Source organism: Nannobrachium achirus, assembly GCF_963921795.1.
Source record: "Nannobrachium achirus genome assembly, chromosome: 9".
Lineage (NCBI taxonomy): Eukaryota > Metazoa > Chordata > Actinopteri > Myctophiformes > Myctophidae > Nannobrachium > Nannobrachium achirus.
Genome location: NC_137818.1, coordinates 43,944,868 through 43,971,827, shown reverse-complemented (window position 1 = coordinate 43,971,827; position 26,960 = coordinate 43,944,868). Strand labels below are relative to the sequence as shown.

At 40.5% G+C, this 26,960-nt stretch overlaps 1 protein-coding gene across 1 annotated transcript; it reads left to right on the top strand.

The window, feature by feature from the left end:
* On the top strand, positions 1 to 26,960 carry slc38a5b (solute carrier family 38 member 5b). The gene is made up of 16 exons (XM_080734061.1): positions 1 to 174; positions 4,044 to 4,215; positions 4,531 to 4,600; positions 5,776 to 5,891; positions 8,952 to 9,025; positions 9,941 to 10,033; positions 12,706 to 12,787; positions 14,612 to 14,694; positions 16,335 to 16,393; positions 17,008 to 17,124; positions 18,719 to 18,798; positions 19,760 to 19,860; positions 20,847 to 20,971; positions 21,858 to 22,002; positions 23,879 to 23,982; positions 25,101 to 26,960. The coding sequence occupies exons 2-16, from the start codon at positions 4,154 to 4,156 to the stop codon at positions 25,203 to 25,205; spliced, it is 1,416 nt and encodes a 471-aa protein (XP_080590187.1). The 5' UTR covers positions 1 to 174; positions 4,044 to 4,153; the 3' UTR covers positions 25,206 to 26,960.

Below are 26,960 nucleotides of genomic sequence, written 5' to 3'. Positions count from 1 at the left end.
TCACTTGTCTCTCTTTGCCAGAGCGTTCCTGCTCCGTGTGCTATGACCAGCCAATAATACAGTAATTGACCAATGATAATATCTAATTAATTGTGAGTTAGTATAGAGTAGTACTTGGATGATGGTGATCTGAGAGTAAAATCATCTGTCAAAGGCTTTGTTTTTCCAGGAAAGGTAAGTTTCTCAAAAGGACGTGATGTACCTCCATCACATAGGCAGGTTTGAATGTGCTGAATTAGGTCTTTAATGAACTAGAGTGAACTATTAATGATCAGGTTTGTACAGGTTTATACAGCTCCTCTGAAAGTTTCTCAAAAGGACGTGATGCACCTGTACAATTGTACAATTGAACTAAATATACCGTAAACCTGAACCTTTACACGTCAAACACGTAGGGGTCAGTTTTTACACTTGCAGAGTTAACTTAGCACTGTGGATTGTAACACGTAGGCCAGGGTTTTTATGTTAGGATTGACTTGTGTGCACTGTACAGTAGATATTTCACAGTAAGCACTGAATGTTTTGTTGTCTCCACCAGCCGAAGGCATGGGGGAGAGTATGTTTTCCCCTCCGTCCGTCCGTGTGTCCGTCCGTCCGTCCGTGTGTCCGTGCGTCCGTGTGTCCGTGCGTCCTCGCAGTTTGTGTGCAGCTAATCTCAGTCGCCGCTGGCCCGGTCGCTGCCAAAGTGAGCACACACATTCCCTGGATGCCAATCTAGAACCTCTGCCCTAAATTTTTCAAATGGGCTTTTTCTAGCGCCACCTAGTGGCCGATGTTCGCAAGACACATTTCTGTGCACTACTCTTACAGATTTTGTCCAAAAATCCTACAAATCGGTAGGAAGTATCTCGACAGTCATGTGATCGACACGGATCTGTCCGATTTTTCATATTCCATCCTGATTGGCTAAGATTGGCTTCCAAAGTTTGTAGGATTGAGCCGTTTGGAACAAAATGCCTCAAATCACAAACGCAAAGTGCAATTATCATGAAATCGCGCACAAATGTTCCCACTAGGTCGAAGAAGAAATGCCACTTACAATTTTTGAAATCAGCCTCATGGTGGCGCTATAACAGGCCGATTTGTGGTTTTACCTATAACTCCATCGATCAGTTTCAAACTTTGTAAGCGCATTCCCTAGAGGCTAAGGATAAACCTTTGCCCTGCATTTTTCACATCAGCCTTTTATAGCGCCACCTTTGGGCCGACTTGTGTAAAACACATTTTTGGATATTACTCCTTGAGATTTTATCCAAAGATCACGCAAATCGGTACACAGTATCTCTATAGTCATGTGATCAAGTCCGATCCGTCTGTATTTCATATTCCATCCTGATTGGCTAATATTGGCTTCCAAAGCTTGCAGGATTGCTCCGTTTTTGAACAAAATGCCTCAAATCATCAACGCAGCTTGCGATTACCGTGAAATTTGCCACACATATTCCCACTAGGTCAAGGAACAAATGCTACCTTTTTCACATTGGCCTGTTATAGCGCCACCAGCAGGTAGACTTTAGCAAAACACATTTTTGGAACACAATGCTTCAAATCATGCATGCAGCATCAGATTGCCATGAAAGATCTAAGTTGAAGAACATATGCCACCCTTTTTACATTGGCCTATTATACAGTAGCACCACCAGGACGCACGGCCTGGTGGAGACCTGTGCTCGGAAGAGCACTGCTTCTAGTTTTGTTATATTTTCCCACGATTGCTTTCAACCGTGATTTCCACAGATGTGCCTGGCCGTTTCCCAAAAAGTTGAAAGTAACTTGAAGCTTTATAAAGCCCTGTCTTTTATCCAAAAGTGGAACCAAGACTTGTTAAATTCCACACTGGCGAAAACCACAGATTTGACTCTCGCTAAGTGATTGACAGTAGTATTGACTCAAGCACACGAAGCTTGTGACAGCTAAATGTGAAGTTTGGGAAGGTAACGTTTTTCAAACTAAGTTCTATTGCTGCTGTCAACTTGGTGTTAAATCTACATGAACTTCTCAGAAAAGAAAGCCAAAAATGCTGAGTTGCAGACATTTTTATAGTAGGTACTTGCAAAATATCTAAATGTATCCATTTTATATTCCACACACTGAGTATTGAATATTCAGTGAGACTCATCAATAAATAGGGTGCCAGATAGGGCTATGAACAACCATAATGTGTTCTGACCTTTGATGACCCTAGCCAAATGAAATGTAACCTTTTCCTTGATGCAATGACTTTGTTGTATGTTTTAATTTGACACTTTTTTGGGGGAAGCTCTCTGTATAAGATGCATGCAATATAGTGATAATATTAGCGTCCTTGTCTGCATGATTGCGTGACAGAAAATGTTACATAAGCATTTAGTTTAAAGTCAGACCAAAGGTGGAGCAGCAAATGACGAATATGCTGCACAGTGACGTCCATATGATGGTATAGCTGTACAAAACGTCGATGCGTGAGGAGACAGTTCAACCCTGTTTGTATTGAGAGGTCAGCCGTAGTGCCAGCCAACTCTTATCAGGCCCACTGTTGTCACTGTGCGCTACAAGGCTGAGAGAGCCAACAACTGCTGGGAGTTGCATGCAGCTGGTGAGCCTTGGCTGTGCTCCAAGTTGTGAGCTGTAGAGCCACGTATCCGATCCCAGGGGTTGGAGAAAAATATTCTGGCCCACCAGTACAAAAATAATTCCAACATCTCACATCACTGGCATTCTAAAACCACAGAGCGCAAGTGTCACTGGGTTCGGATTTCAATGATTGAAAGTGTTGTGGTTGTTGTACGCCTACAGTGTAAAAGATAAATAGGCTATAACAGCTTCCTTTGTGCACACTAATGTTTAAGATGATTGGAAATACAACCTCAGTCCATGCTGTTTTTCATGACTGTAAGTTGTAACTAATTAGTACTAGTAAGACACCCAGGGCGACATGCGAGGGCGAGGTCACGCCATGTTTTGGCTGTCTGGCCAGTGATGTACCGGTATATTGGACCAGTTACCAATATATGGAGATCCATGTACTGTATATGGAGATATGCTGTGAGACCCCAAACATGCTTACTCGGTTATTCGTTATGTGTCTGAACCAGCCACATCACTGTGATGTCACCTGTTTATGCCTATATATGGAGATCCCTGCTCTGATGTCACAGTGCTGTGTCAAGGGAACCACAGTATCAGGCGTTATCCCTGCGCTGAGCCTGTGATGTCACAGTGATGTGTCAGGGGAACCACAGTGTCAGACGTGACATACATACAGACAGACAGAGATACGTGGACAAGACAGTCGCAAATAGTGATCACAAATAATCGCAAAGTAAGTATTCTTACTGACTGACAAAATTAGTGTGCCATTTAGGTGTTGCTAAACCACTGTGGCCATAGCTGAATGGTTAGTTAGTGAGCCTATAGGACTCCGGAGCTCCCAGGTACGATTCCAGCTCTCAGCAATGTGTTCGAAATGTCCCTGAGCAAGACACCTAAAAGCCCTAACTGCTCCCCCCTCCGCGCTCTTCTGTGGGCACTTGGCACAGTTGGCAGCACTCAGCTGGGTTAAGCTGAAAACTGAAGTTCCCCCATGGGATAAGATAGGTAGCTTTTATCACTACCTGTTGAATAACACAGCATGGGCATGTAAGTAGTGTGAGTGAAAAATATGTTTATGTCATTTTGCTCAGATAATCAATTTAATGTTATTTTTATTTCTTTATGTTTGCATCTCTGCTCTCTGCCTCTAGCCTGGCGAGCTCTATTCTGTGTTTTAATGGTCATTATGGTATATACAGTATAATGGTTTGAACTGACTCATCTGGTTGTGAGCTTGTGTGTTTTAAGACGTACTGTAGGCAAGACCTCACGTTTGTGTGTGTGCATGCGTGCGTGCGCGTGGGCGTGAGACCTGCGTGTGTGCATGTGTGCGTGCCTGCGTGTGTGTTTGTGTGTAAACCCCTTAGCAACACAACCCAACATAAACAATCCTAAATGTAATTGAATCACAACATGGTATTTTCATTCACCTTAGATTCTTTCTCTTAATCCCTTGTGTTTCTCCTTTTCAGATCCTCTACATCAAATTTGAAACCTTTAAGATTTCCTTTAATCCGTGAAGAGAGGAGCTCAGTAACTTCCTACGCCCGTTCATCACCTCAATAACACGTCAAGCTGAAGTATGGAACTGCAGAAGCTCTCCAATGGGAACCACCACCACGACTTTGCCCCTTTGGAAGAAGGGTATGTTGTAAAGACATAACGCCCAAATAAGCACACTCAATTCCACAACTCAGTGCTATGTATGTATTCCCAATGTTCTATTTATTGATTGATTTGGTCTTACGTGCTTTTCTTGTCTCACACTCTACTAATATAATCTGATAATAATTGGATTTTATTTTGATGAAAAGAACAGCTTTATAGAAAAGATATATCTTTGAAGCACTTATTACCATCTCTATTAAGACATGTTTTGTTAGATACGTTACATTCAGTTTGCAGTTTGTAAGACATTTTAAGCATTGAACTGCACTGCTTCTGCTATTCCTCTCACAGTGTACCACCAGAAGAAGAAACATTCTTACCACACAAGAGTGATGGAACGAAAAAAACACAGTTCACAGATGTGAGCATGAACCTGACATTTATTATTTATCATTACTTCTGCATAAATCTGACAGTCGATGACTGTATGATGGCCAAGCTTAATTTTGTTTGACTTTATGTCATTTCTCAGGATTGGGTTGACCTGAAATGTATTTTTGAAAAATAATGCTGTTAATAATTTACCATTAGCTACTCTGATGTTGGGCTTTGGCAAAGCTACATGTATATCCCGTGGGTAACGGGGTTTGGACAGAAAATGTCAGGGTTTTTGTCAAGCAGGCCCTTTGTCAGGCCCTGTTTATCATCGAAGTGAAGACGCACAACTTCACACCGGATTAAAGTATAGCATGGGAAACCATAATGACTTTAATTGACACGCAAACAATTTGGGATTTCAGTGGCTGTATGCCAATGAGGACAAAGTGCATCATTGACAGACCAACCAAAACATATCCTGCTATTTTAGTTTTATAGTTTTACAACTTCACTTGCAATGTCACTTTGAACTGATGACCCTTTTGGTATTTTGAACCACTTAGCCACATAAACACTTTATTATACTTCGCTGTACGACGGTGTTGGGCAGCGAAAATAGACGATCTACTGTACAAGATCACATTTATGAACATGTTTGCCTTTAATGATATACAGTATGCCCAAAATAGGGACACCGGGTTGAAAGTGGTTAAGCACAAGTCTTCTCATTTGAGCGACCTTAAAGGACCATACCAACATCAATACATGTCATCATCTATTCACAGTTTTGGCATACTGTATCAATCATATTTAAACATAGAGCATTTTACTATTAAAGGCTTTATTTTTAGTTCTGGTGTTTGTTCAAATTGTTGTTAAAAGTCTGTTTCAAGTCTGCTTGAAACAGTTGATTTTCATACCGTACTGAAATGGATGATATCCAGTGGCTTCCTCAAAAATCAAACAATCTACTGTAACAGTAGATTTGGAAAATTGTTGGCAGTCAATATTCCATGAGCCATAAACAATGGGCTTAACATACCAGACTGCTGTTATGGCCCTTTAAGTATTATATGACTTTAAACAAAATAATATCTGGCAAATATTTCCTTTCCTCATTTTTCAATGTGTCAATCAACCATACACTACCACTGTAGATGTTTCTGAGGCTGTTTTTAAAAGGTGACATTCCTATTTTCTTTTTTGTGTTTGTTTCAGTTTGAAGGTAAAACCTCCTTCGGGATGTCTGCCTTTAACCTCAGCAACGCCATCATGGGCAGTGGGATCCTGGGGTTGTCATACGCCATGTCAAACACGGGCATCGTCTTTTTCCTGTGAGTACCACTGTGCACACACATGTGTACAGTCTGACCCATCTTGGAGAGTTCTAGACCAGTGTTTCTCAAACTTTAAAATTTCAAGGTCTTCTCTTAACTCTGACAGTGTACAAATGGAAACAAATGGATTCAAAAAAAATGGTTCATTTGGTTCCATTTGTACACCCCTAAAGGAACCCATAGAGTCCTTGGAATCCACTTTGAGAAACACTGTTCTAGACCACCCATTACCAATATTTTGACAGATGTTTTGTTAAAAAAAAGAAAAGAAAATATAACACATGAAAAAACTTTAATTTGATTAAAGTTTACAATTGAAAACATTAAACTAATATGCAAACAATTACAAAATGAACACAAATAACCTTTTGTAGAACTACTTGAGCACAATTCAAAAATCTTCAAAAATTGCAGAAATACAAGCTCGCACAAGCTTGTAGATCGTCTATCTTTGAACATTTTTGAAAACAGGGAAACAATCGACTACAATGATATGCCAAAAATAGGTGCGCCGGGTTAAAAGTGGTCCAAAATCAGGACACATCGGCAGCATAATTGCTGACAGTGCTGTCAAATAATAGCCTATATATATCGTCCAAAGCGATATATCGGTCTGGCTCTACACGTGTACACCCGTCACCCGCGTTTACAGAGAGATGAGCAAATATAGGAGACAGACTGCAAGACAAACATGCTCTGTACCTCAGCACAGGACAACTGACAAACGAGTGCATTCACATTCATTAAGTTAAATATTACACACGACTTGGTCGAAGACGTTTTTGGAGGGTTTATTTGTTTTTGTAATACTGCAGTTCATTTTGGTTTGTTTTTAACCCCTATTTATGATATTGTATATCAGGGGTCTACATCGCAGTCATGCCAAGCTGAATTGTATTTCATTTAGTTTTTTGTTAGGAATAAGCTAAATAAATATGCAAACATTTAGCAAAGATCCATATAAAAATAAACAATTATGAATTAAATGGAATTTGTGAACCAGGGACCACACTATCCTGACTAAAAATCTAACCTGTTTGGAATATGGGCAAAGATTAGGTTTTTTCTTGAGTTGCATAAAGTCATTTTATTCTTGGCTAGACAGTACTAGACAGAGTCTCATCTTATTTTCTGTCTCCAACCTGAACCTTACTAGGTATCACAGTGTGGGGGAAAAAACACACCGAGATACATGCAAAAGATAATGAAGAATAAACACTCAATTGCTTTTACTGTTTGTATTCTGGGAATTCTTCCTGAAAGGTCATCTAGAACTCCACAAGAGGATGTTTGCCTCTTGACAGGCCAAGCAGTGGTTCTCAAACTTTTCAGGCTGTGACCCCCAAAATAATCATATTTTAACTGGGGACCCCCCCAAATTAATCATATTTTAACTGGGGACCCCCCAAAATGAATCTAACCCTTAACTGGGGACCCCCCCACCCTGACGAGCACTAAGAGTCGAGGCATTACATTTTGTATAACATGGTTCATTATGAAAAACGTCTATTTTCATAATGTCTGCCTCAAATATTTGACAATATGGCCAATGTTACATTTCTTTTATTTTACACGTATTAAGGGTCTTAAAAGTCCTTCAATTGTTCATTTAGAAATGTGCATACGGTATACCCTCTATCTATACAATTAAACTTTATGTTGGTTTGTTTTGTTTACTGTTGAGTGAGAAAACAATGTTGCACATTGAGTTAATCATCTGGGGACCCCCCGAAATAATTTGGCGACCCCCCTGGGGGTCCCGACCCACATGTTGAGAACCACTGCCCTAGAGGCCATAAGCGGATCTTCTTCTGTAGTAGTTAAAGGGATAGTTCACCCCAAAATGATTTTCTTTCTATCGATTTCTCTCCTATGAAGACTTGAATTCATGGATATTTTTTAGTTTTTGTCGCATTCCTAAGCCAATAATTGGAGGAGACTCTTTGTGTCTCCATAGGGAACAAAGCAGGCTCTTTATGTCTAAATATAGGGAACACTGGTCATCAAATTATTGGCTTAGGAATGTGTCAAAAACTAAAAAATAATATCCATGAATTCAAGTCTCCATGGGGTGAGTAATCGATGGAAATAAATGGGTGAACTATCCCTTTAAGCTCGAAGCCTTTCTGGAATTGAAGACACAAGCCTCCTCAAATGGCAACTTATAAATTATATCGATAATGTCTTTAATTCCTCTGTCCTCATATAAGACAAATAAACAGTTCTGGTATAAGCTTCTCTTAATAAAATACAATGTAATAAAAGGGGGGGAAAATAAAGAAAGAAAAGAATACATGGTCAGGGACCAGCTGAAAACCCCTGATCTAAAACAAAACAGCATGAAGTCAAATTGTTGTTTTGGCACACACCAGGGTCTAGGAGTTCCAGTTCATGTACACAGCAGCAGGTGGGAGAGTTGTCTAGTGGTTCTGATGTTTTATCTCAGTGGTGGGAATGCTAGCACATGGGTTTCCTCCAAAAACGGATTTCAAGCTGTAAATACAGAGCAATGTGTCTGGACGCTAAAAGTCAAGAGGCCTTGTGTGTGTTTTAACATATTAGAAGAATAAGCTTTGTCAAATGTAATATGGCAGTTGATGTTGATAAACACGTGTGGCACAGGTTTGTTTTATGAATTACAACACCAGTCATGATGCCTGCAATGTGAATTACTTAACAAACCTGCTTTTGTGATTTCACACCGAAGTTTAATTTTGCCTATGAGGGCGGATGGGAACGGAGCGTATTACATAAATCCACGAATATTACATAACTCCCATTGAAAAGCATTGTCAGAAACCGCCGTAGGTAGAATTAAACTTCGGTGTGACCATACCCGAATGATAGAATGCAATAGAGAGCAACAACAAAAAAGAAAAAATATTCAGTTTAAACTCCAGTCGAGGTTTTATCTTTGGCTGCAGGCCTCAAAGAATAAAAAGAAACCTCAGGAATGAGGAATATAGCAAATGAAAGTGCCTTAATTGAGGGTTGTGTCAAAAACTATTTTAAAAATATTTTTCAGTGAAAGTGTCTGTGTTGTTTTGTGTTCCACAGGATTCTGTTGACATGTATTGCCCTCCTCTCAAGCTACTCTATTCACCTACTCCTAAGCAGTGCTGGAGTTGTGGGTAAGGCTTTTGCAAAATCTCTAAGGTGAAAAAGTTCACCTTTGTTCACCATATACACATACACAGCAAAATGTGGCAATATATGGAGTGTTCATTTAAAATGAATGTGTTTAACATTGAGTTACTTCAACCACTCTAAACCTGGCGTCCCTATGTTGGGCATGTCATTATAGTTGGAATTGCTTTTAAAAAAAGGAAGTGGGCCATGGACAATATTGGTGATGGTGGGTTATGGAAAGTTACCAGTTAAATGAAGATAAGTTGAAAATGGGTGAAGTGGTTCTTTAAGTGGTTATAACTTCAGATTTTACAGTGTAGATACTAGAGCATTCACCAAATATTAGAATATTCGAATATCAAAGTCACTATTCGACGTTGTTCACCAAAGTCAAATATTCGCGTATTATTATAATTTTTTTGTTTGTTTTCTCTTTAAAAAATATATAGTTTATAAAGCTTGGCTAGATAGGAAGTCATAAGAATGAATTGCAAATGACCCTGGTGGATGAATTTATTAATGCTCTATACCAGGGATTCTCAAACCTTTTTAGGCCGTAACCCCCAAAATAAACATATTTGAACTGTCGACCCCCACCTTGACAAGCACTTGGAATTGTAGGTATTACATTTAATTTGACTCGGTTCCGCAGGTAAATATTGTGAAAATAGCAGATCTACATGCTCACGTTGCGAGGCGTTGTGAGCATGTAGATCGGCTATTTTCACAATGTTCGCCTCTTGCTTACTTAATATTTGATAGTTTGGCCAGTCCTGTCGAATATTCGACTATTTGAATACTTTGAGGTCGAATAATTAGAATACTAAAAATCACTATTCGTGAATGCCCTAGTAGATACACATAAGTGCCGTGCCATTGAGCTAACATTCTGCTTTCTTACTGTTGTGCACATGCAGGTATCCGAGCCTATGAGCAGTTGGGGTTTCGTGCTTTTGGACATCCAGGGAAAATATTAGCTGCTGTCGTTATTACTCTGCATAACATTGGTGGTATGTTCTTAATTATCATATGATCACTACACTCCTTTTATTATTAGTCAATACAATAGTTACAAAGGTGGATGCACAACTGTTTTGAACAAGACAGGATCTAATTACGGCATGGCTTTATGTGGATCTCGGTGACAGTGTCTATGATTTGTAATCATGGATGGATAGCCTTAGACAGCCCAATCAGACTCACATGCATGTCTGAAAGTTAAATACAAAATAGTACATACACAATATGTACATCTACACAAAATGCATAGAGGTACATCCTTGGCCTACTGGCAGTGTGCACAAGAAATGGGGTTCTGATTGGTTTATTGTCTTGCCAGATAGACTCAGAGAAACAAAGAAACACATACCCTCTTCTAGAGAGTTCTGCCTTCTCATCACACTGATGATTCAGATGATTCTTGGTTTTAGCGTTTTATACCTGCTGCTCTGATTCTGATTCTTAAACTAGGTTCAGGGATACCAAACGTGTGGTTTCTTATTTGATAATGAGTTATCAGTTATTGCGACCGAAGGTCGCAGTTTACTATGAGTATGGTCACATCCCTGATGTCCACATCACTATGCGCTTGTCGCATGGCGATTAAAACAGTGCAGTGAAAGAGACTAAAGATTCAAATCTTTTTGCTTGGTTTAAATGTAGGTCAAAGTTCAATCACTTTCAGACAAGACAAGTCTGTGATCACTCATTCAATCTACATGGTCTGGCATGGCAGTGGTGAGAAGAGCGTCTGAGGTTCAAGTCAGGCCGATGGCAAAGAGCTAAACAAAACATGTCTGCCAACAGCCAGTGTTTCAGAAGAATGGGCTGTAATTTCCTTTTAGTACAAGTTAGCAATTAGTGTGCAAGACAACTGAGAACAAATTACATGTTTTCGTTAAACTCTACTGCCGGTTTGAAAATTGGTTGTTTACACTCATTTAGCCAATAATGTCCATACCTCTTAATTCCTGCTGTGCTTCGCAGTTACACTTGTTAATACTTGGAAGCTATCCAGTTTAACCACAGTCTTGCCTGTTGACCGCTGTGTAGCTCAACTGGAGCTGGATATGCATTTACCAACACTTGCCCATGTGCTATTTAGGATAAACTAATATGTAGAAATGTTAAAAGAAAAAGGGCTTGAGTGAAAGAGAGCAAAGAAGGTGCAATTTTGCTTAAACTCTCTATTCTTAGTGAAACGGACCTGACTTGGAACTGAACTCTGCTTTTGTACACAGAATGTCTTGCGTTTTGTGCTTGCATAGGTCGGCTATTTCTAGTGAATGTAAATAGCCGACATTCACTAGAGACGAGGGGGCTTTGGGGTTCAAGTGGTTAATCAAGGTGACCATCTTTCATGAACCCTACAATTAGTCTGCACAGTAAACTCCTTGATGTTAACTCAGAGAGTGTAACTGTAGCCAAATGGACCCATGGTTGCATTATTTTGTACAATATGTCTTAAATTAACACTCTGGACTTGCTGGCTTGAAGTGGCCCACTCAGCAGTTCAGAGACCAGAAGCATCAGAAAGGTCTTGGAGTCTAATGTTTCACCTTGACAGTAGTTGCTGAGTCACTTAGTCTTGCCTCTAACTTCTAGGATACTGCCTCAATTGACGCGCATTTACAAATTACAATCCTTGAGCTAGACAGAGATGCAGTATATCTTTTCAATGTAAAGTGCCATTCCCGCTGGACACGGTAACTATAAAGATAACCATAACTATATATTTCACGGTTCACCGTGGCCATCCATCCATCCATCTTCAACTGCTTATCTGGAATCGGGTCACGGCGTAACAGTTCCAACTGAGACTTCCAGAGTTCCTTATCCTGAGCAACTTCCTCCACTCCTTCTGGGAGTATACCGAGGTGTTCCCAGGCCAGTTTGGAGATATAATCCTTCCATTTAGGTCTTTGGTCTGCCACAAGGTCTCCTCCCATCCGTACTAGATGCCCGAACCACCTAAGCTGACTTCTTTCCAAGTGTAGGAGCAGCGGTTCTACACCAAGTCTCTCTCTGGTGACTGAACTTCTTACCCTATCTCTAAGGGAGATACCAGCCACCCGTCTGAGAAAACTCATTTCGGCCGCTTGTACCCGCAACCTTATACTTTTGGTCATGGCCCACACTTCTTGACCATAGGTGAGAGTAGGTACGAAGATGGCTCGGTAGACAGAGAGCTTTGCCTTCCGGCTCAACTCTTTTTTCTTCACCACAGTGCAATTTAGCGACTGCAAAACCGCTCCTGCTGCTCCGATTCTCCGGCTGATCTCCTTCTCCGTTTTCCCCTTTCTCTCATTTGTGAACAAGACCCTGAGATACTTAAACTCCTACACCTCACCATTGTATTTTTTTATAATTGGTGTGAATACTGCCATCCAGTTTAGAATGATTGTAAAACCATATTTTTTATAGTTATAGTGCTCAGTGTGAATGGCCCTTTAACTTGGCAGGAAGACAATGGAGATGTTTGGATGGTGGTCATTACATTGTAAGAGTTTAGGATGATGACAACCTAATTTGGGTACCATGAACAAAAATGCTACTGTATATGAATTTAACCATCCATCTTCTGTCCTTGAGAATACACGCGGTTGCTGTAAATCATTACAAAATTCACTGTATTGTCATACTTTCTTTTTCCTAAACTGAAATATGTTTCTGTCCTTCACAGCTATGTCAAGTTACCTCTTCATTGTGAAATATGAGTTACCATTAGTCATCCAAGCTTTTCTTGGTCGGACAGAAAGTTCTGAGTAAGTGCAGGTGGCTGCTTCTGGTGGCCACACTCACTCTCACACACACACACACACACACACACACACACACACACACACACACACACACACACAATCTACAACACAGAATGCGCATGCATGTCCAAATGCATGGGACAAAAGCTCACATAACGTGACACGTTTTTGTGAATGTGAAGCAGCCAGAACAAAGATGTTACACATGTTTCCAGCTGCTCTTACTACGAAGAGCAACATGTGAGCAGCATTTCAGTCCCCCTGCCAGCGGGCAGAGATTGTGTTTCCTGAGGACATTGATGCATGAGAACAGACTGAACTACCTAAAGTTCAATATCTATATCTACTGTGCTTGCTAAAAATAACTGATCAATCCACCTAATACTGTAGCTTGTAGATCAGTTCTTTTCAGCAAGTGGCGGTGTCATACAAGGCAAGGCTTAACTTTGATGTCCATTGATTATGACCCGTAACATTGCCCTCCATGATCATTAAACCAATAATAGTTGGTCAAATATTAACCTTCCCTAACCTTTCGTAGCCAATACAGGCTTACCCATCTGAACCTTCCCTATCCTCAGTCTCAGCCACCACCTCTGAGCTATTACTCTTGGGCCGTGCCTCCTGGTACGATCATGCTCTGAAGCAGCGGTAACTAAGTGCATTTACTCAAGTACTGTACTTGTACAATTTTGAGGTACTTTTACTTTACTGGGGTATTTCCAATATTTACAATTTACTTCTACACCACTAGTATACATCTCAGGCAAATATAAAACTTTTATTCCACTACAATTATTTGAAAACTTCAGGTACTAGTTACTTTGTAGATGTATTATTAATGTGGTTGCCCCCTGCAGGCCAACCAGACTATTGTACTTGTCCGACTTTATTCCATCTTCCATCTCCTAAAGCCCGTATCATAGTCGGGTCCGCGGTAGAAGGCTTTACACCGCGGTGTAGTCTTTTCGAGTCTTTTTGAGTCATGAAACTACAACGTTACATCATTCCTCGCGGTGGAGAGCTTTCCACCGCGAGTGCCAACACATCTCTCTGTTTTTACTATCATACAGACAGGCTCTACACCCCGTTCACTGATTGGTCGACCTGAACCGGTCTTGACGGGGTAAAGGACTTCACCGTGGGCCGTGACTATGATGGCCTGCACTTATTTTCTGACTTGAGGTGGAAAGCTTTCCACCTCAAATTTGCGGTGGATAGGTCTCCACCGTAGACTCTGATACGGGCTTAAGTAAACGTTTCTTTGCCACAGTTTTGGTGCCACACGTACTTGGGCCATACAGTATGTCAAATCGTCCGGCTTTATCAGGACACGCATGCGTGCTATTTTGCTAAGAGATACGTTATATGGTTTAATTTATATAAATGTATTCGTGAATTAATTTCCTCCATTGACTTTAATTAACAATGTAACCTTTCCCAAATATGGAGATGGCTGACATCATAGATGTCTGACGTGTGTGTGTGGTTTTTTTTTAAACATCTGTTTATTCATGTTTTTTATTTTTAAGCATATCGTCCGTAGAAGTATACGAAGAACAATCAAGTTGACAAAACAATTGGACCATTATGACAAAGTTGAAAAACCCATATAACAATACAAAAGTTGCAGTTACGTATATAAACAATAAAAACAAACTTGACAGTTAAAACTTAAATATGATGTGTGTGTGTGTGTGTGTGTGTGTGTGTGTGTGTGTGTGTGTGTGTGTGTGTGTGTGTGTGTGTGTGTGTGTGTGTGTGTGTGTGTGTGTGTGTGTGTGTGCGCGCGCACGTGCGTGTCATTGTCTGGTGTCCTGTGCATAGGGAATGGTTCATGAATGGAAATTACCTCATCGTCATTGTCAGCGTGAGCATCATCCTCCCCCTAGCGCTGATGAAACACCTGGGTATGTCAATGACCGCTGTTCCACTTGTAGTCAAACTAATTTTAATATCGATCACCTTCTGCACTCTTTGCTTTGGGCCCTATCTAGTTACACCCGGCACTGCAGTAAATGGAGCGCAATAATTGGTTTACAACTAACACAGTTTTCATTTTCACACCCAGAGTCCATGTTCTATAACTATCAAATATATTTTGGCTCATCTTTGTGCCCTTTGGCCGTGTTGGTCTTAAAATGAGGTGGTCTGGCACATTGTTGGCAGATTGCTATCTTGAGGTACAGTGGGAAAAGTCAAGAAGAATTATTGTGCAATAGGCCAGCCCTGAGCTGATCTTAACCCATTTAGGCCTAGAATTATTGAATGCTTTAACTATTGAAAAATAGCAGATATACAAGCTCGCAGCACGGCACTCTTGTAGATCTGCTATTTTTGAAAAAGTCGTGAAAATGTGTGCAAATCTTTGAATATATGTATTTTTAAAGCAAACGTTTGTAACTCAAATTTTGCTTCTGGGGGGTCCCTGGAACTAAATATTTTGACATGGGGGTCTGTGGCCAAATACATATCATTTTGGGGGTCCTTCACATGAAAAGGTTTTAGAACCACTGACATAGTAGACTCTCAAGAACAGACTAACTGAGCTCCAGTTAAGTGAAAAGGACCTTTTCTTTGACGATGGCTGGCCAGATTGCTGATATTTTTTCAAAAAAACTTAGAATTATTCAAAAGACACATTATAGAATCGGGTCAAAATTCAAATTTTCATGATTTTTCAAAAATAGCAGATCTACAAGCTCGCAGCGCGGCACTCGGTGCCGCGCTGTGAGCTTGTATATCTGCTGTTTTTCAATAGTTAAAGCAGTCAATAATCCTAGGCCTAAATGCAGTGCAGCGACAACACTGATATTTCCATACTATTTAGAGAGCACATTCTTCTAATTATAGCCTACAGTATGCATGCCTACATACTGTACTAAGCAGGTTCTCAATGCGTGCACAGCCGCACAATTGCAATCAAATCAAAACAACACTCATGTTAAATTATGAGGGATTGAAAAGATCATGAATAATCTGGGCCATATTATGCATAGTGCATTGGCTGAGTGCCTGTTGCCACCGGCTAATTTGCCATGCTGGTATGTAAAAAGTGCCTTGCACTGCTCCCAGAAAACCACTGTTTTACAAAAAGAAATTGAGCTGCACACACCTCCGATGCATTCATCGCACCCTGTGCCATAAATCATCTAAATAGGGCCCTCTGAAATCGCCTACTCCTGAACTAAAGCTGGATGATCTTTGTTGCTTAATATTTTAAGCTTCAAGTTGCGCTTAAAGCTTGCTCGTAGTTCTGCTCTTTGAAATGCAAATGTTACTAAATTACTACTAAACGTAATGATAAAAACTATTTTATAGATTAGAGCATCTATTACACTGTAGATAATGATTATCTCAAGATATTGCAAATCAGTTGTACAGCAAACGGACTGGACAGGATAAATATCGGAATATAAAACCATTTGCTGCAGAATAATCATGACATCAAAATGTGTGATAATTCACTGGTCCTTATTTAGTACTACACATAGGCTACACATCTCTTAGGTGTGTCAGGGTCTGAGGACTGTCTGTTTGCAATCTGCAGGGTACCTGGGCTACACCAGTGGCTTCTCCCTCATGTGTATGGTCTTTTTCCTGTCCTCGGTGAGTCCGCATGGTTTCTGCTCACCCGATGTTTTCCACACTCTTTGGGTTTGTCGTAGATTAGAGTTTATCATGATTGATTATGTGTGACGTTATAGAGTAGATCATGTGTTCATTGATTATATTAAATATCTAGGTCTTTATGATGATACTAATACCTGATAGTTAGGAGTAGAGAGGCCTTCATTGGGCCTCAGTAACTATTGTTTTGGTAAAGCCTATCTTGTTATGGTACAGCTCGTTCCAGAGGCATTGAAGCCACACAGTATAACTCTAGTGTCGGACCATTCTTCTTGGCAGAACTCTTTTACCACTGCCCAGAGTGTTAATTGTACTTCTGTCCATGATATCATGTTATATAAACTTAACCACACCACCACCTAATATCATTGTCTTGTCTCCTCTGTTTCTCTTGATTATTGATTGATCTGAATTCCACCACAGGTTCAATAATGACAAGGCACGAGCAACAATATAGTGAAACAACATACAGTATCTGCAAAAAGTTCACCAGAGTTAACTCACACCTGTCAGCTTCTTGTAACTAACATGTCTTTTTTCCACTCTCTCCACATGTTTGCCAACTTTATTTCCATTCTTCTTACACACCAAAGGTCATCTACAAGAAGTTCAACATCTCTTGTCCCCTTGAGGCTTTTGTCAACTCCTCCGCTAACAGCACCGTCCCAGATGACATGTGCGAGCCCAAATTGTTTACCATCAACCAAGAGGTGACGTCCCGACTTAAGAACCGCAGCCACAAAATGATCATGTATAGCAGCCTGCTATTAGCAGGGGTTCTCAACCTTTTCAGACCGGGACCCCCCAAATAATCATATTTTAACATTTTATATAACACTGTTCAGAAATTGTGAAAATAGCTGATCTACATGCTCACAACGCCTTACGTTGCGAGGCGTTGTGAGCATGTAGATCTGCTATTTTCACAATTTCTGCTCTAATATTTGACAATTTGACCAATGTTTAATTGACCATTTTAGAGGTAATAAAACATCCTTACATTGACACTTTAGAAATGTGCAGATACCCTCTATACACTTAAACTTTACGTTGGTTTGTTTACTGTTGAGAGAGAAAACAATGTTGCACATTAATAATAATAATAATAATCTTTATTTATAGAGCACGTTTCAGACATAAATGCATTTCAAAGTGCTTTACATTCAGGTTTAAAAACAAAGCAAACAAGACAATAAACACTTTAAGACATTGTAAGAAGTTAAAAGAAGAAAAAACTGAAAAAAGTAGTAGTTAAAATTAGATCAGTTAAAAGCAAGGTTATAAAAGTGGGTTTTTAGCTGCCTCTTAAAGTCATCAACTGAGGTTATCAGTCTAATTTCTAGGGGGAGTAGGTTCCAGATCTTTGGTCCATAGCTACCAAAGGCGGCCTCACCATATTTCTTACCATTTATTGATGGCTCCGTCAGAAGTCCAGCACCGAGTGACCTAAGGGGGGCGGGCTGGGACATATTTCTCTAAAGAATCTTTCAAATATGAGGGTGCTAAGCCCATTAAGTTAATCATCTGGGGACCCTCCAAAATAATTTGGGGACCCCCCTGGGGGTCCCGACCCACAGGTTGAGAACCACTGATGTAAAGTCTGAATTGTTCATTTAGGCCAAGGGTCACCTCAGGAAGGTGTGCGCTGTGTCTCGCCACACATGGCCAGGAGCTATTTACAGTAGGGGCTCTGGTCACTTAATATGCTAAAGACATAGCTTCATGCATCGTGTTACACAGGAGCAAACCACGTGGATCGTTTGTAAGCGAGGAGGGTTCTGTGATCCCTCAAAGCATTACTTGAACCCGTGCCAGGGACGTGTTGGCCATTGGGAAAAGCGGGACAACTCCCGAGCGGCCGGTTCATTCCCGGCCGGTCCAGGCCGGCCATTAGGTAAAAAATTAAACTGTTTGCACAAAAGTAGTGAAAACAGCAGATCTACAAGCACACAACGCCCCGCGGTGCAAGGCGTTGTGTGCTTGTAGATCGGCTGTTTTCACTAGTTTAAATCATTTTTAAAATGATAAATACAAAACAAACGGTTTTGGACATAAGGTTTCCACACGACAACGACGAAATATAACTCATGTACAATAATTGGCCCACTGGCTTGTCACTTGTCATCATCTGAAATGGCAAATCTTTGAGTAGCAGCAGCGCTATAGAGAGAGATCTCTCTCTATAGCGCGCAATGAGGGCCTCTCCAACTCTTTTTTTCCCGGGCTGAATCAGGGGCCCAGCACGTCCCTGACCCGTGCACGTGCACCAGTGGCTAAATTTAGTTCCCTTCTACTTGGTTGCAGACGGCGTACACCATCCCCATCTTGGCGTTTGCATTTGTGTGTCACCCGGAAGTGCTTCCCATCTACACTGAACTGCGCAAGTAAATGGCAGACTAATGTAATACTGTGAATCCAGCATGTCACAATACACTCTATACGTAAGCAGTGGTTCCCAAATGGTGTGCTGAGGTACACTGGTGTGCTGTGAGACAATCCAGGTGTGCCTTGGGATTTTGTGACAACCACACATTGTTATTGTAATATATAGTTATTTGAATTATTTGCGAGTCAAATTATATACCATAAACTTGACCTTGTGTCCCAATTTTGAGTATGTCATTATTGGTGAATTCATTTTTATCTAAACACTTCCTACAGTATCCCCCACAAGATTTCAAAATGAGTGAAAACACCCGATTTAAAAGATCTACAAGCTCAAGCTTGAGAGCTTGTAGATCTGCTATGTTCACTATGAATAATAGGTGTGCCGTTTGAAAATCACTGCACTATAGCATTCATTTGATGCCTTCAGAAGAAGGACAATTTGAATCTATCTATATTTGTTTGCCAATCAACAACGTAATTGCTAATAGCGCGATACTGTATGTCTTTGTCACCAGAATGTAGCAGTACAATTTTAACCAAAAAGCCTAAAATATGTCCTTTTTTATTTAAACTAGAGCCTCATTCAGTGGGGCCTCATTCAGTGTCATGTGTTACGATGAATTTCTTTACAAACTGTTGGAGAGGAACATCTTTTACTTTGCAATATCATTTGTCAGTTAGCGTGGGCAACATTCTTTTCTGAAAGAATGATGGAATTATTCAGTAATAATACTTATACTAGTATTTTTTCACTGGAATATATAATTGGGTTACATGAACAAATGTTCACCATTCACCTCTGACATAAAGCAGATGGAATTGTTCTCTTTTTAACTAATTTGCATTTTAAATGCCCTTTTGTTCACTGTGACTCTAACATTGTTCACTATACATATCACCGTGAAAGCGAAACCAAATGGCAAATGACACTGTCTACTTTTTCTCCCTCAACTATAGCCCGACCAAGAGGAGGATGCAGGCCATTGGCAACGTCTCCATTTTAGCCATGTTCATCATGTACCTCCTCACTGGCATCTTTGGCTACCTGACCTTCTATGGTAACAGAGCACGCCATTAATAAACATCAACTTTAAAATATAAAAGTAATTGACTTAATACATGAAATTATGTTACAGCATAAAAGTGTGTGTGTGTGTGCGTGCGTGCGTGCGTGCGTGCGTGCGTGCGTGCGTGCGTGCGTGTGTGTGTGTGTGTGTGTGTGTGTGTGTGTGTGTGCGTGTGTGTGTGTGCGTGATTTATTGATTAATATCCTTATTTATCATGAAAAAACATATGTCACATACATCTGACCCACCATAATCAAAAGGATACCGCAAAAATACATATTTCAATATACCATCTACAATATCAATACAAAAGTCCTAAAAAAAATACAAACTAATAGTTAGAATATTCCAAAAAGCTACATGTTTTGAAGGGTTAGGGGTCTCCCTCTGGTGGCGTGACTGTGAATATTACTGACCTTGGTGAAATAATTACAGAGATACTGTAAAGCCCTTTGCACACTGGCGCGTTTATCCGCACGGATAAAACGGACAATTTCATTTTTTTTAAAGAAAACAATTATTCTCTACGACCTCATGCACACCGGATCCGAATTAGCCGTGCGACGACTGGCTGCGGCCGTGCGTTTTTTTCTCGATCGAAACCAGTTCGATTTGTGCGTCTTGTCGCATGCGGTAAAAAACTCATCACTCCTTTTAAGACTCCTTTTGGGATCCGCAGCGCAGATTCCGCACAGCATTGCACACCAAATCCAATGCGTTTTATTCATACAGCAAACGGAAGAAACACAACTGGCCTGTGTGCAAAGGGCTTAACTAGGAACTGAGTTGCTAACTACACTCTGCACCCTGCACAACTAAATCAGAGAAACCATGTGTCTTTGTGTGTGTGTGTGTGTGTGTGTGTGTGTGTGTGTGTGTGTGTGTGTGTGTGTGTGTGTGTGTGTGTGTGTGTGTGTGTGTGTGTGTGTGTGTGTGTCTGTGCGTGCGTGCGTGCGTGCATGCGTGCGTGCGTGCAGCATACACTGAAGCAGAGCTCCTGCACATGTACAGCTCGGTGGACCCCCTGGACACACTGATTCTGTGCGTGCGCTTGGCTGTACTGGTGGCGGTTACCCTGACTGTGCCTGTCGTCTTGTTTCCAGTAAGAATCTTCTCTGCGCAGTTCACTTTGTTCCATTAAAAGTAGTAAAACATAAAGCAGCACTCCACAACGTTTTGTTAGTGAATTAAACCCTGCAAGCCAAATGACGTCATGATGACGTTATGATAACGTCCTCTGGTGATGTTCAGAACTAGGCCAGATCACAGCCTGCGTGGGGATGGTCTTGACGTCATTACCAGGACGTCATATGGACTTTTTAGTTTGACAGGATTATTGTTATTGTTTGTAATGTTAGTTGAAATAATATTATATTCTGGGATATATATGACTAGTCGTGATATTTTATCTGGCCTTGATCGGACCCTCTCTGATTAATCCATTAAGTCCGTTTTCGTGGGCAGGATTTATGTTATGTGAAATCAGGTGATATTCTAGGCCAGATCTGAATAGTCATGGTTTGACTAAATCTGGCCCCAATCGAGCCGTTCAAAATTATTGAAGATGTGTGTGCAACAACAAAGAATGCCCTCCCCACCCAGCTTCACACTACAAACATGGCCAGTTGTGTTGCACTGCAGAGGGTTCAAGCCTCTAGTCTCCACAGTGATGGGCAGGAACTTCACCTCTGCACCACCCCAGCTCTCCTAAAAATATTTTTAACAGGACCTATTTTGGTGGGCGAATTTTCTTTTCTTCAACTTGTGCAAGATATACATGCCTTTTTTCCTAATTTTTCTATTCTATATATTTGAGACTTTGAGATGTGTAGCTCTGTGTACTTCACTTTGGTTGATAATTCATTTCCTTATTCCTGACTGTTATAATGACCCAATCCTCCCAAAAGGAGGCTCAATTTTATTGGTGCCTTACCAGTATTGATCAGCAATGTCCCTAAAGCTACATGTGGTATGTCTATTTATCCCAGATTCGACGTGCAATTCTCCAACTCCTGTTCCCAGAGAAGCCCTTCCACTGGGTCCGTCACATTGCCATTGCCCTGTGTCTGCTGTTCGCTGTCAATCTGCTTGTCATCCTCGTTCCCAACATTCGTGACATCTTTGGCATCATTGGTGAGAAACCCCAAAGAAGATACAACTACTTCAGCTTAACCACTTAAGACCTACATGTTACAATAGAACCTCACAAAGCATTGGCTGGTTAGAAATGGCACATGATTAGGTAGGCCTATGGTAAACGGCAATTTGGCGTGCAGCTTTGGGATCACCCTCAAAACAGTACTGTTTGGCCTTCTGCTAAAACGCATGACAGATTGATCTTAATGTATGGTTGCAGGGATATTATTTGTTGAGGAAGGGCTGTTTGGGGGTTAAAGGGCCATACTGTACCTGTGGTGTGGCATATTTTAGCCCAGTATCTACAACTCATGTTATAATTGACCAGTCTAGGATTTTCTGGGGCTGGATGGACCCATGCCTCTGCTTTTTTACAGTAGGCCTATACCCCCAGTCATTAATGTTTATTGCCAGTGTGGATATGTTTTATGCCCGCTCCTGGTCAAGTTGGCCTATACATGCATTTCCTTTGGGGAAATGAAGACTGTGTGATTTGTTTGAAATTTCGTTACCTCTGTTGCAAAATTGCTTGCTCAGGTTTGGACAATGTCGGGTATCTGCTCTATATGTAACGTGTCATGAGACTGTTGTGATTCTTGTGATTTGCACTTAAATAAAATAGAATTGAATTGAATTAACTATGTTAATCCTACCGTCCCTATTTTTGGGCAGATTTTCTAACATTTTCAAATTCCTTTCAAATTTCAAAAGTAGTGAAAATAGCAGATCTATAATACAAAATGTTTGTTTTACAAATTGAACCCTGTACTTTATATTGTTGACAACCATTTCCCAAAGCGCTGCAAATTGAACCCTGTACTTGACATAGTGGATGACCATTTTCCAAAGGCACTGTGGGTTTGTTTCATGTTTGAGGAGGAGGGAAAAGCAGTATTTCTATTTTCTTTTCTCCAAAGTTAGTTACATTATCATTATATTTTTTATTTAATTGTAAAATAATGTATGCCTTTTATTGATAGAGCAGTAGACAGACAGGAAACGGGGAGAGAGAGCTGGGGAGTGACATGCAGTAAAAGGCCAGTCGGGTTCGGGAGATTCGGCACTCGACCCCGCAACCCGCTGTCAGGCTACATTGCAACCTCGTTGCCCGGACCACTACACCAGCGGTCCGGGCCATCATTGCATTTTAAAGAGCTAAAAAGCTTAGCTGGAGAAAAGATTAATTGCGACCGTCAGGTCGCAGTTACTATCAAAACCTCGACCAGCTGTCTGTCAGTCTGTCTGTCTGTCTGTCTGTCACACGTCACACGTCACACGTCACACTTTTGCCTTGCTCATATCTCCGCAACCGTTGCCCCGATCCAAGCCAAATTTTGCACACACACTCCTTGCCTGCCAAACCACAACCTCAATTCTCACATGAACCTCTTCTAGCGCCACCATGAGGCCGATTCTTGCTAAACACATTTTTGGACACTGCTCCTACACATTTTGACCTAAAATCACGCAAATCGGTACACAATTGGTCTACACTCATGTCTTCAACATGGATCTGTCCCATATAGCGCCACCATCAGGACGATTTTTTTCAAACACATTTTTGGACACTTCTCCTACAGATTTTGCCCTAATCATGCAATGATGCTATAGCCGACCATACCAGTGACCCCTGATTGGTGCATGGATTCCAAGCCACTGTGGACAAATCATGTTGCATCTGCCTCTCTATATTAGCCATAAGTCACCCACTATCGGTAGATTGAGACGTAAAAAAAGACAGTCTGTGTTAATTACTTTGGAGTTAATGTAAACAAGCGTAAATGGTCTTTGTTTACGTGCGATGATGCATAGATGGTGTGAATAGACCATGCCATCAATGTGGCCCTTTAACATGTGACTCTTCTGTGTGCAGGCGCCACCACTGCTCCTAGTCTGATCTTCATCCTCCCAAGTCTCTTCTACATCCGCATTGTTCCTAATGAACAGGAGCCACTTACCTCAAGACCAAAGATCCAGGTAAGATAAATCTGTCCCTGCATACTATACTCTTTCTGTGTATCAGTTTCGCTCAAGATCAATATTTCTCCCTCTCTGTGAAGACGGGGTCTATGAGCTTGGCTCCCTTGTGAATCTTCATGAGGCCAATCTATGATGCCAGTTATCTACAGTATAGTCTCGCGTTGTCAGACTGTTGACGCGATTTGGAAATGCTCCCGTCATACAGTCTGGGATAACGGAAGAAGAACGATGAGTAACCGGTTAAAGCGGAAGTGAAGCCTCCTCGTCACTTCCATTTCCGTCGCACATTTATCATTATGTAAATAAAAATCATCTAAGCATATTTAGCTTGCTGCTTAGCAAAAATGACATTTTAAAATATATTTTCTTGAACAGTAATGTCAGTTTCCATACTTGCCGTTCAGGAGGTGTAGTTCCAGACTCTACTTATATAGCATTCGGAGATTGTGGAATAGTTGTCTGGCCACACGCGAGACTATCTACAGTATGACGTATCAATGAAATTTTGATTCCATACATGGTTTCAACCCGATCTGACCTCCGACATCCACTTTAAAGAGGTGGTGCCATAGTTTAGTACTTTTTCTTTTTTCTGTTTCTGTCTATGGAGTTAACATTACATTACATGGATAACATTACATTACATTAATAGACCCCCGGGTGTGGTTATAATGGGCAAATCTGCCTTCCCTGTGTATTTTTGGTTTCTTCCTGAAAGCTGAAAGCCTCCGAGTCAAAAGGCCCGATCGAAAAATGCAATTAATTGGGCAATGAAATGCATGCAGCTGTTACCATGGTGGCGACACTGTTTATTGTTTAATATCAGTGATGTCAACATGCAGACTGTTTCACCCGTCATGCCCATAATGTGCTGTTCCGTGATGTCAGTCAGTGATGTCGGGCATTGTTTCAGCATGCGGCTGTTACCATCGCGGTAAACACAGTATCAGTGATGTCAGCGTGTGTTCAGACGGCAAACAGGCAGACAGACATTCTGTAAATTAATAGTTAAGATTGTCCATAACAGAGAAAAAAGAAGAAAAAGAAAATCTCTGGATCTGTCTGTCTGTGTGCTAATCATCATGTTTGACAGCTCTTCTTCTGTGGATTTATAGGCTGCCATTTTCTGCTCTCTGGGCTTCATCTTCATGACTATGAGCCTGACCTTCATCGGTCTTGACTGGACGAGCGGGGAGAAACGAAGTATGGGCGGCCATTAAACCGTGTCTATTGACAGTTGGGGTCTCAACGCTGAATAGAAAGACCCTCCTTGACCCCACGCCCCACCACATACCCCGTCCTTGGAATGGGGAGCAAAATCCAACTTACGTTGAAAGGGTAGATCCACAATGTCTATGGGCTTTGCTTAGAACCCCCTCCAAATCAGGTCAAAAGGACATAGCTACCCTTCCATGGAGGCAGGCCAGAAGTCTAGGAGGAATCCAATGATGTCCATCCAACAGGGATGACACACTTCACACAGATTACAGCTCGTACCGTAATTAAACCTGAGTAGTCAAGGGACACGCTGTCCATGGAAGGCCTAGAACCACTAAAATGACTGCCAATAAATTAATGGAGGTTGAATATCAGGGTTATGAGGTATACAGCAAAATCAAAGGAGCAGAGAGGGCAATTCTTCCAATACAAAGAAATTGGATTGTTAACATTTCAAGTCAATATATAAAACAATTTTGCTCGATGGTGGAAATCTTAATTTGCTTGAGTGAATTTGTTTCTATAAATGCTTTCTAAACAACAGCATTCACAAATTCACAATATTTTATATTCCGGCTGCTGCCCAGAGAGTTGTATTTGGTTTACGTAATTAACATTTGTGAAAATCAAGCAGTCTTTTATCATTGGCACTTGAGCACCAAAACAAAGCATGAATGAGATGGATTTTCTTCCTCACTCATTTAATTGTGTTATATTTATATCATATTGCTTGACGCAAGCCAATAATCTTGTTTTACTGGCTGTAATGGAGTAGTATGTCTGTTTCGGAAAGCAGCTAAATTAAAGGTGCTTTGCTTCGTTTAGCATTATATATATATATATATATATATATTTTTTTTTTTTCATGTGAAAATGACAAATAGCATTTTCTTTTAACAATTGTCAGGGTGGTTTTTACAGCATTTGACAAACTGGAAAAATAAGGCTGCCAAAAGCCAAAGCATTGCAATAAGTGTATACAACTGTGAACCAACATTACATTTTGTGTAATGTAATTCATTCATGTGTTCCTTTTTTACATCACCTGTTGATGTTTTGTAATATAGATCAAAATAAATGGTTTCATAGCTTTTTTTTAAATAGACGAGATTGCCATGTACAAACCTACATCATCATGTCTATTTAATCAGTACCTGTTATACGGGTGGAGGTAATGTAAGAACTAGCATACAGTATACAGTATTGAAAGCATAGACATGTCAGGGGCCATGTATCGTTTTGAATTAAAGGGATATTTCACTTTCAAACATGTTTGGGGTCATTTTAATGTCTACTCAAGCTTTTGTGAGCACCCCAGACTTTTTATTTTTTTACATTTTCATTTTCTAAAACAATTATAAAAAAGACATTAATTACAGTAATTGGAAAAACATGGCTCCTCACGCATTAGAATATCAATCTCCAGAACCAAGGTTACAATGGGTTTGTATAGGAAGGGGGGCATGTCTGATAAAATGAATAACACATATCTAAATACTGAATCAAGCAAATTTAAAAAAGCACGTTTGAAAGTGAAATATTCATTTAATCGTCCACATTACTTGGGCTGAAGTCTCTTGAACAGAACTATGCATCAGGGGAACATAATAATAAAGGGGTGATACTCACTCCAATTATCTGTTGCTATGAACTATACTGTATGTGTATTTGGCAAGATGCCATTGTTATGTCATTGTCATTGCCAAGATGTTCCATTTTCAATAAAGAAATGGTTGCCAGTATTTCAAAGATGATTA

Coding starts and splice junctions, on each gene's coding strand:
- slc38a5b (XM_080734061.1), top strand. CDS start 4,154: ATGGAACTGCAGAAGCTCTCCAATGGGAACCACCACCACGACTTTGCC. Junction 10,034..12,705: donor TACTCTGCATAACATTGGTG/GTATGTTCTTAA, acceptor TGTCCTTCACAG/CTATGTCAAGTTACCTCTTC. Junction 14,695..16,334: donor AGCGCTGATGAAACACCTGG/GTATGTCAATGA, acceptor TGCAATCTGCAG/GGTACCTGGGCTACACCAGT.